The 10,528-nt window shown below is 39.2% G+C and overlaps 1 protein-coding gene across 1 annotated transcript; it reads right to left on the bottom strand.

The window, feature by feature from the left end:
* Positions 1-56: 56 nt before the first annotated feature.
* On the bottom strand, positions 57-9,442 carry slc13a2 (solute carrier family 13 member 2). Its single transcript, XM_039778531.1, has 12 exons — positions 8,428-9,442; positions 6,890-7,018; positions 5,890-6,026; positions 5,101-5,357; positions 4,847-5,024; positions 4,626-4,748; positions 2,531-2,740; positions 1,489-1,589; positions 1,191-1,306; positions 774-935; positions 545-682; positions 57-337 (listed from the first exon to the last, which is right to left on the bottom strand). Exons 1-12 carry the CDS (start codon positions 8,536-8,538, stop codon positions 194-196), a joined length of 1,806 nt encoding a protein of 601 aa, XP_039634465.1. The 5' UTR covers positions 8,539-9,442; the 3' UTR covers positions 57-193.
* Between the last annotated feature and the right edge of the window lie 1,086 nt (positions 9,443-10,528).

Genomic DNA, 10,528 nt, shown 5'->3' with positions numbered 1-10,528 from the left:
TTTTTATATGAATATGTGGTGTACCACTGTTAAGTGAAACTTGGTTCTTAACTCCCTTTTTTTTTTTAAATGTGTTGCTTATTTAGTCATGAATATGTTAGGCTTTTTTATAGAGAAACCTTGAAGGAGGACTTTAAAAAAAAAAAAAATTCTGTGTCATTCACTTTCTCCATCTCTCTTTGCCCTCCTTCACTCAAGGGTTGCTATGTGTAGCATTCTGTGTAGTGTTGAACCAATGAGGTAAGTTGCCCATGTCAAACATGGCATATCCCCAGGTGTTGATGCCTAAATTAACAGTCAAAATCCCAATGATGTTCAGTATGAAGCCGGCTTTCACCTGAAGGAACAGACAGTGATATTCTGATCAGTATACAGTGTCAGTGAAGGTCAAAAACCAGTATATGCAGGTCTTTAAAAGTCTTAAAAGACTCACAGCATCTCTCAAAGGTTTAGTCACCTGTCCTGCATCAACATTTCTCTAATTAGATCCTCTAAACCTTGCTCACATGAATGATTCTTGTAACAGATTGTGCATGAATCTCACCATGTCAATGACTTTGAGTTTTCCAAAAGAGAAGGCGATGGCATTGGGTGGTGTGGCCACAGGCAGCATGAAGGCCAGAGAGGCAGCGATGGTGCAGGGAATCATCACGTACAGTGGATGTATCTTAATGGCTCTGGACTATAGGAAACACAGCACAGATAAATACATGGAGCTGTGAATGATAATCGTGTGTGTGTGTGTGTGTATGTGTGTGTGGACTTATGTGTACCATTGAGGCCAAGATTGGCAGGAACAGGGTGGTGGTGGCTGTGTTGCTGGAGCACTCGGTGAACGTTGCCACCAGCAGGCTGAGCAGTATGGCAATGGCGAAAGGGGGAATTTTCTCCAGAGGTGCCAAGCTCTCTCCGAGCCACATGGACAGACCTGACTCCTGTAAACAAATGTTTCAAGCAGAAATGTTGATCTTTTGTGAAAGGAGTCTGAATACCAGCCATGTTAGCAGCATTCAATTTACAATGACGTGAAACACAGAAGTGCAGGAACTCCTCACAATTGAAATCCAGAACCATTTTACTGCATAAATAAGCAAGTGATTTGTTATCAAAACTAGCCTTCACTCTCTCATTAGTTGACAAATCCTTTCAGCACAATATAAAAGGAAAACACAGTGCTCATCGCTGTTTACCTCACTGCCAGCAGCGAGAGCGAAGCCTCCTCCCAGCAGCAGGATGATGTTCCAGGGCATCCGCTCGTGGACCACGTCCCAGTTCAGCAGAGTGGGGAGAGTGTTCACCCTCTTACCTGCAAGACCCAGATGAAGTGTGAACATGAAACAGTAATTAGTTTTAAAGAGCAGTGACATAACCGCTGGGTAATCATCACCGAGTGCTCCGATGAGCTGAAATTTAGATCACAGAACATCATTAGGCATGCTATTAGGGATGTTTCTTCCATAGATGTGATTAGTGGAGTTAACATTTCACCTGCGTCGTCTTGACCATAGCCTCTACACGTGGGCATCCGAGAGGGGACGATGAAGAAGAGCATCGACATTAAGATAGCGACGGTTCCATCTGACACAAAACTGAGGGACACAAGACAACGTTATTCCACATGTTGTTGTTTGAATGTGTTGCTGCCATGTTTCCTGCTCTGTTTCACAGTGTTGTCACAATGCAAACGTGTGAGAACTATGGAACTTAAATGAGAGAAGAGATCCAAAGATTTAACAGGAGGGAGAGAGGACAGAATAAAATAGAGATACCAGGTGAAAGAGTAAAAGGAAAGGAGGAAGAGACAAGTGAGGAATTTAACCCTCTGAGGGCGAAAGACGCACCAGCGCGTCCAAACGATGTTTGACAAAACTCCTACTCAAAAAGCAAATAACTTAAATTTAAGAAGATATGTAAAAATCAAGTAAATGCCCTAGATCCTCAGAGGGTTAAAGGATAAAGCTGACAATATTCTAAAAAGAATTATATTGTCTACGAACCCTATGAAAAGACCAAAACCAACAATGTGTTAGTCCATCTCTCAATACTTTCTGACATGCCCAGCCTGTCTGTAGCGCTCAGCCCCAAACCCATTCATTGCTACTGAAGGGTCATAAACACTTAGTTTCATCTCTAAAAAAAAGGTTATTGACTTCATGAAACAGCTTGACACTGTAGTTTTTAGTAAACTTCATTTACTTTATTTTCTCAAAGAAAATAGGGTATTTGTTGGGGACTATTTTCAGCAGCAGATTTGGTGTGCTTGTGAGTATTTACAGCAGCAGTAAAGTGTATGTAGGATTGACCAAAAATAAACTACAGTGCCCATGTTCATTATAATTACAGAACATGTCACCCAGTGCAACGTTGTGTGTCTCACTGATATCTTTTTAATAGTTTTTGGACAATAATGGAGGTGTATGGCACAAAGGAATAATTCATATCAGGATTTGGCTACACAGACAGAATATCGCCACACTTACTATTTAAAGACATGCGGAAAAAAAAGAAGTAAAGAAAGCAAAAAACTCACTCTCCCTCCTTATTGAACAGCACTGTTGCCCAGCCATCTATGAAGCCTGGCTCCCTGGTGAACCACAGGGCTACCAGCAAGACAAAGATGGTGAGCACTGCCCACTCAGCAAACTTCATGCGTCCCAGCTTATTGTACTCCTGCTTCATCACCATGTACGCCTCCTTATCTCTGTCATTTCTACCGCCGCAGCCAAATGACAGCTTCAGGCTGAGGAGAAAGTACAAAGTACAAAGATGCCACAGATTGGTCGACAATTGGAAGAAATGTTAGATTTATAAGCATGGACTAAGTTCAGTGAACTGGTTAAACTTTCAAGTTGAGCAAACAATAAATTTACAGCATTTTGTCATAGTAGTGTCATTGTATGGAAAGTTATTTTATTGAAAATTGACTATCTTTACTGTTCATTCAAATACTAGAGAAAACTGAGTCATGTTGAAGCATACACAAATAAAAAGTCTTAAGTCACAGTCTTACTGCCTGGGGATAAAAGCTGTAGTGTTTGTCTTGACACTGTGACATCGCATACCCAACAGCAGCAGCAAAAATATATGGTAGCCTGCATTTGTCCCTAATAATTGGCTTGTGCTCATTTACTGCACCTTTTACCATACACCTTATCCAGCAGCTGTAATGTCAGCACCATCATAACGTGTAAAATTAGTAAAGCTATTAACTTAACGACTTAATGTCACAATGAAACCAATACTGGCTGCCTGCGTAAGTGTATAGTTAGTAACATAATAGACCTTTTTCACCACAGATGTTTGATGTTAGGACATGTGCAGGTGTTAATAATAACATGACATAACGATGGCTCTGTTTTCTTCAAGTGTCCTAGTAAGTCCAAAGCAGCTAAATGGAATTCAGCATTTAGTTGTTCTTTATAAGAAACAGGAAACAAAGAAAATGTAGTCATTCAACCCTCTTTACTTAAAGGAATAGTTTGACATTTGAAAATAAGCTCATCAAAAACTGGAAACTGGGAAATAGCTAGCCTGGCTCTGTCCGAATATAACATGTTACATGTGTCAGACTATTTCTTAGCTGGGACCAGCTGCTAGGTCACTGGATTTTGTTATCTGACAGCCAGGCTAGCTGTTTTCCCCTGATTCCAGACTTTGTGCTAAGCTAGGCTAACAGGCTGCTGACTATAGCTTCATATTTAAAGGAGACATATCATGCTCGTTTTCAGGTTAATACTTATATGTTCGGTTTCTACTAGAAGATGTTTACATGCTTAATTTTTCAAAAACACATTATGTTTCTCATACTGTCGATCTGAATATACCTGTATTCTCCCTCCGTCTGAAACGCTCTGTTTTAATTCCTGTCTCTTTAATTCCCCCATCCGAAAAGCCCTGTCTGCTCTGATCGGCTTGCAAGAAAAATATGGGGCACCTTTGCAAAGGTAGTTTTAAAGCTGTGGGTGGAGATACTCAAATGGAGGGGGGGGGGGTATATTCTAATGAGTCTGCATGTTACATAGGAAGTGGAGACACATCTGAATGGCTTGTTGAAATCCGATGTTTTCTGAGGCAGCCCAGATAAAACTGGCTGGGTTGTCTTATTTAACAGGTTGTCGGTTTGTAGGCCCTCCAAATACCCAAATGTATGTGCACAAGTACTGAAAAGCCCCATCCCCTTTGGATGGATCCTCTCATCTACTGCTCTGCCAGAAAGCAAATAAGCATTTCGCAAAATGTAGTAGATATTTGTAAGGTGTTTTTTTTTTTTTTATGTTTTCCAGTATAAATGCAGTTTCCTCTCTAAAGGGTCAATTTAGCCAAAACACAGAAATTTTCCCAAATGATTTTGAAGCACACAAATAGTTTCAGATAGGTTAGTACCTGCCACCCTCAATACAATGGGGGTTAATTTAATGTGTGCAATGTGTGTAGCTCCATAAATAATGTTTTGATTACTCCGGATACTCCACAGATCTCACTGTGGAAAGTTTTTAGTACTTTTTTACTTTTCTGCCTTAAGAAGAACACATCCTTATAAATCTAAAAGAAATATGTAATAGAAAGAATTTGGGGTTAAATGAACATTTAAACATACTGACTGTACTAGGTTGAAGTTGTCTTACTTGAAGCCCAGGAACATAAATTGAAGCCAGATGAAGGTCAACACCAGCATGAGCACCATGTTGGGGAAAGCAAAGCCAAACCAGCTGGCAAAGTTGATCACATCACCATTCCCAGGGAAGAGCCTTCACAAAAAGATAAGAAAGATGGAGAGATTAGGACAATCAACGGTTACAGTAGTATACATGGAATAATACACCCCCTGTGTTTTTTAATGCCTTACTTGTCCATTTGACCCTTAAGGATGATGTTCGGGGTTGTGCCGGTGAGCGTGGCCGTGCCTCCGATGCTGGCAGAGTAACACACACTCAGACTCATCCCTTTGGTCAGGAGATCGTACTTCTCCTCCATCGCTTTTCTCTTGGACTCCTGCAGTGACTCTGGACTCCACTCATTTTCATCTGGTGCCGGAGACATTCAGTTAGTTGAGTTATTTGAAAGGTAACTGTCATCTATCTAGCAGACATTTTTACTTACACACTGTGTGCTCCAGCTGAGCCTTGGTGTCCATCTGCTTCTCGCCCTTATTTTCCTGTTTAGTTTGACTGATCTCAAGCTCAAACGCCTGGTTGTCCTCGGCTGCAGCCTGGAAATCTCGTTCGTCTGCCCGGGCCTCCGTGGCCTTCAGCTGCTCCAGCACAGCCTGGGCGATGGGCAGCATCATGGCTGTGGTGGCCGTGTTGCTGATCCACATGGACAGGAAGGCCGAGACGAACATGAAGCCCATCATTAACCTGTGTGAAAGTGTAGTGACAGGGAGTGGATATGAGGACAGTGATCAACAGTATAGTGGTGATCACGTCTGTTGTGTTATCTGTTTTTGCAGAGTGTTTCTGTAAATGGAGTGCATTTTCTTCTTTTCCAGCGTTCTAAATTAGCACGTTAAATTGATGGAGCTGTTGCCTTTGTTTGCTTTTGTTTGGTCTATATGCACGTGTTTCCTTAAGTTGCAGTGTATTGATTAAATTACTTTTTGTATGTATGTTTTTTGTAGATGATGCTTCTGGTTGTCACGGAGGAATCACTCAAAAGTATCATCCTGAAGAGACACATTATATCATGAGGAGTGCCAAATGGAGGATTTGTGTAATCAAATGACATTTCTGGAATGTATTGTCACTGTAAATAAATGAGATGTGGAATTTTATCCTAAAACGTGAACAAGTCAATAATATAGAGATCCTTGGAGGCACTGTTGACCCAATGGCCACATCTATCTGTTTGCTGTAGTATACACAGACCAGCTGTATCACAAGGTGTTCTTACAGGGCCGGACGAACACCAACCAGCAGCAGAACTCGAAGAGCGATGCGTTTATGAAGGTTCCACTTCTCCACTGCAATGGCCACCAACAGGCCTCCAATGAACAGCATGTTAGAGTCTTTCAGATACTCAATACTGACCTGAAACAAATCACACAGACACTGACTTCAGCAGAAGAATCAAAAATCCAAACACGCCAAAACAAAAAAAGAAAAAGTGTTTGAACTGATGTAATAACCCGTGAACATGCTGTCCTATTCACAATGCATCATGCAGTTTGTTTTATGAGCAATAAAAGTAAAACACTTGATGGTGTCTGTACAATTATGTCCTAAAAAGAACAGACTGAGGGTCGGATCGGCACCACAATCAAGACAAGGCAAATGTCCTGTTCTATTGTATACTTTATTTGGTTCCCATCTCCTGGTGTCCATAGCAGTTTGCAAATTTTATACTGTAGCGTTCATAGCTGCAAGCATGTAGGCCTACTTGATTTCTGTCTGCACATCTGATATATAATAATCAGTTTTGACCACATCAAACCTTCACACAACCTCAGAAAGGTTTTATTCTGATCTTTGAGTTAAAGTGAGTGAATTTTGGGATATTGCACCGCCACGCAATGGTGGTATCTTTAATAAAGTGAGTTAGCGATGACTCACCCTAATGTTTGAATTATACATCAATAATAGCCTAATTTCACATATGACCCATAATGATGAAGGTACAGAAAAATAGCAATGCATGAATAGCATATTGTCAATACTTGGAGATCCTAACCTCTTGCAAGCCAAGCAAAGACAAAATGTATCAAATTAGGGGGGAAAGTGAGGAAGACTACACAGCAAGTCCAGCTGCAATTAGTTTAAGTAGGTCCAATGTTTTCTCTTCCCTTTTCTGATTTTCTGACAGCAGTATTTCCCTACAGGTAACAGTAATGTACAGGTAAATTAAAGCTGGCACATAATAAAGCAAAACATTTTAGCCTAAATAAGGACTTTACCGCTCCAGCCTTCATGATGCCCATCATAGGGAAGAGGACGATTGGCAGTAGGGCAGTCACAGCCAGAGGCATACACTCTGTACACCAGTACAGAGCCATGAGGATGATAGCATAACCACATCTGGCTTCCTATAAACACACACACATTCACACACACTGTGGTCAGAAGCAATTGGCAGTGAAGTGTGTTTAGACCAAATTCTCTAAATGAGAAGTGACAAACATTACATAATTAGAGCAGCATTTTGGCATTTTACATCTGAAATAAGCTCAGATACAGATGTTTGGCACAAGCAAAGATAACATAAACCGAGAGAGACACACTTTACAGTGTTTCTTGTCCTTTGTCTTTTCTCTAGCTTCTTCTCTTTAAAAGGCAATAAGAATGTACACATGCAGATAACAGCTACACTAACTCATAATACAAATGTTGCCTCTTCTTTATGGGTCCTCAGTAAAATTACAGCTTCAAGACTGTTTAAACTAGCCGACACAAAACTTGTCACGCTCAGCTCTGCACTTTGAGTGAAAGTGTCTGCTTTGCACTTTTAGGATAAGATAAAGCAAGATGAATGAATCCCAAAATGTGTAAGATATGTTAATTGTTGTAACATTCATAAGCACTATATGAAATTACAGCACACTGCAACAATATTATGTATCATATTTGCTCTTACTGCCATTTAATTACTTTACTACTGTAATAGGCTATACTACTATGACTAGACTAGGCCTACTATTCTGTACAGTTTTAGTATCAAATGTATCTTCTTTTTTTTATTAATGGTTGTTTATTTTCACAAATGTGTTTATCTTATCTGAAAGGAATAGTTCAAAGTTTGGGAAATACATTTATTCACTTTCTTGCTAACAGTAAGATGAAAAATCGATGCTACTCTCATGTCTGTATGTTAACTATATAGATGGGGCCAGGAAATGATTAGCTGCATCAATGTGAAAAACTTATTCTAAAAATCCTTTTCATTTTGTGGATCAAGTGTCAGTGTTATAGTTTGTATTAAAAGCCATAAAGTGTTAATTTATGATTGTGGCATTTGCTTGATTTTGCCAACTGAGCTACTGACACATACACAGTAATGTTTTCATGAAATGTTATAGACAGATTACAAGTTGCAACTATAAAATCACCAAAAACATTTGTACCAATATGAAATAACAGTTTGGAAGGCAATATGTCAGGTTCATTAAACAGGTTGAACTCAAAGGATATTGAATCCTCAGGACAAATATTTGATCTGCATGTGAAACCACATCCTCACCAGGTGTTGATAAACAGAACAGTATTAGCCAAGCATTATGCAAGCACATTTGTTTCCATGATGTACCTCTCTGACATGTACAGTGCATTGAAGGACAGAAGTAAAGAAAAGGGGCACAGATAAGGAACAAATATTTTAAAACCTTCCACAACTGTTACCTGTTTTAGACTCTTGTTTTAAAACACTTGTGATTTTCTTTCAGTCAAGACAAACACAGATTTAAACCATCCACTTAACTAAAAATGTAATTACACTCACCGGTGTAGGGATGATGAGCGGCAGAGGAAGAAGCACAAGCGGAGTGATGACGATGATGAAGTAGTTTCTGTGGTACCAAAGCCACTTCAACAGCCTACCTATGATTTTCATGGCAAAACTGACAAGAAGCAACCCAAAGGGGAACAACTATCCAGAAGATAACACAGAGCAGACAGCTCAGAATAGCAAAGGCTGAATAAAGCTACACACTAAGTCCAGGTGGTCTAATAGCAAAGCATAAGTGAAGCTGAGGAAACACAGATGTGCCTCACATACAGTAGACCCACTGAGTTAATGAGATTAATATAACCACCAAAAGACCTTTTTTATCTCTAGCGGCATATCAAACATTAACTCAACACAAGTTGAGTTAATGTTCATCTGCCTCTCAATCAGCAGAGAGGCAGATGAAGCTATTGGGAAAGATAATAGTAAAAGTAGAGAGAGGTGGAGGGACTGACAGATGAGAAGAAAGATAACCAAACAATATGAGAGAAGCTCTGTGAAGTGTAACCAAAGGTCAGGACATGTACAGTAGTCACTTAGAGTCTGCTACAAGGTCTATAAACACTGAAATTTAAGTTCTAACTTGGATTTAAGAAACACTACTTTCAAGAAGAAACATTGAAGTTGTTTTACACAACTTAGCGACTGGAGTTAATTGAGTAAACTAGTTTTACCCTATACTTGTCTTTCAAAGTATTACAGTGATTTAGACATCTTACAACGAAGAAAATTTCATTCTTAATGAAGGGACTGCATTGATTGAGAATAAATAAGTGTGTTAGAATGGGGTAGCTATTGGCAAGTTATTTTAACTTTTGGTAACAAACGGAACTATGTTCTACGTCACATGCGTAATTACACCAGGTATGAAGTAACATAATAAAGGTAACGATTTTAACCGAAACCACAATCTTTTTTCAACTTAACTGAGTAGTTTTGTTGCCTAAACCCAACTAAATTGCGACCGTTACGTGCAGGTATGAGGATGGAAAACACTTCTGTGTGTCGTATTTCCTCCTGCCATCACGAGGGGCGCTAATTTATTAAATTCTCCTATGGGTCGTACTAGAGGGAAACGACAATGTGTGCGTATACTAGTTTGGAGGACTTGTCTTTCAAACAGGCCTCACATCTGATCTTAGAGTTACATAAACAATCTAGACTACACAAGAAAAAAAAGAAAAGCAACAGGCAGGCCTATGCTTTGCTTTTACATAAATAGATCAGAATTATAATAATCAGAGCAATAATATAAGAACCACAACTTCATGAAATGTACAACATCAGACATATGTCTTGGCAACCCATGCATTAATATCCTCACTAACTTAAGCAACACTGAGAAAGCAAAGTCCAGCTACCCTAATAATCTGTTGTCAGCAGTTTTCGCTGTACTTCACTAAATCAAATACATTTTAAACACCACTAACTTAACTTGGACTGGTTTATCCACTGCTGGACTGGTACTACTGGAACCAGCCAGAACCTCTTCAATTTGAGTGTAAAATACTAAAATAAAAGCTAAAGTACTAACTCTTTGACCTAGACATTTTGCTTTCATAAAAAAAAGAGAGAGTCTTTCAATGTTTAACAGAATGATAAGAAAGTAATAACATCACTTTAATCTGTTAGCCTGGTGGTGATGTGTTGGTTTCAGCCTCTACGTCGCTCTATGGTGCTGAATCTGATCAACTTCTGTCCGACAATCTCCTGTTGGTCATAGTCCAAAATAAAAAAGAACAGGTACTTTAAAATATCCTACATTTGTCGTTTTTCTTTTTTAATAATATGCCAGTGTAGTTATCTGGGCTAAATTTGGAGGATGGCTTTGTGTTTGCTTTAGGTTTTGTTTTTTTACCCCATAGATCGATTAGAGGAAAAGGTCTGCCCTAGTTACACAATGTTTGAGCTCAGATTATTGTAACCTCATTCAACCAGAGCATATACTGTAGGCCTATATCTACTTTATGAGACAATAGCACACTGATGTTATTTCTAGTCTGGTTTGTAATTTTGCATTTTAATTATTATTGTAATTATTTCCTAATTACAATAATACAATAATACATATCATTTAGCTGACGCTTTTATCCAA

This window comes from Perca fluviatilis, chromosome 16 (genome assembly GCF_010015445.1).
Source record: "Perca fluviatilis chromosome 16, GENO_Pfluv_1.0, whole genome shotgun sequence".
NCBI classification, from domain to species: Eukaryota; Metazoa; Chordata; class Actinopteri; order Perciformes; family Percidae; genus Perca; species Perca fluviatilis.
Note: the sequence above shows the minus strand (reverse complement) of the source record. Positions and strands in the feature narration are given on the sequence as shown.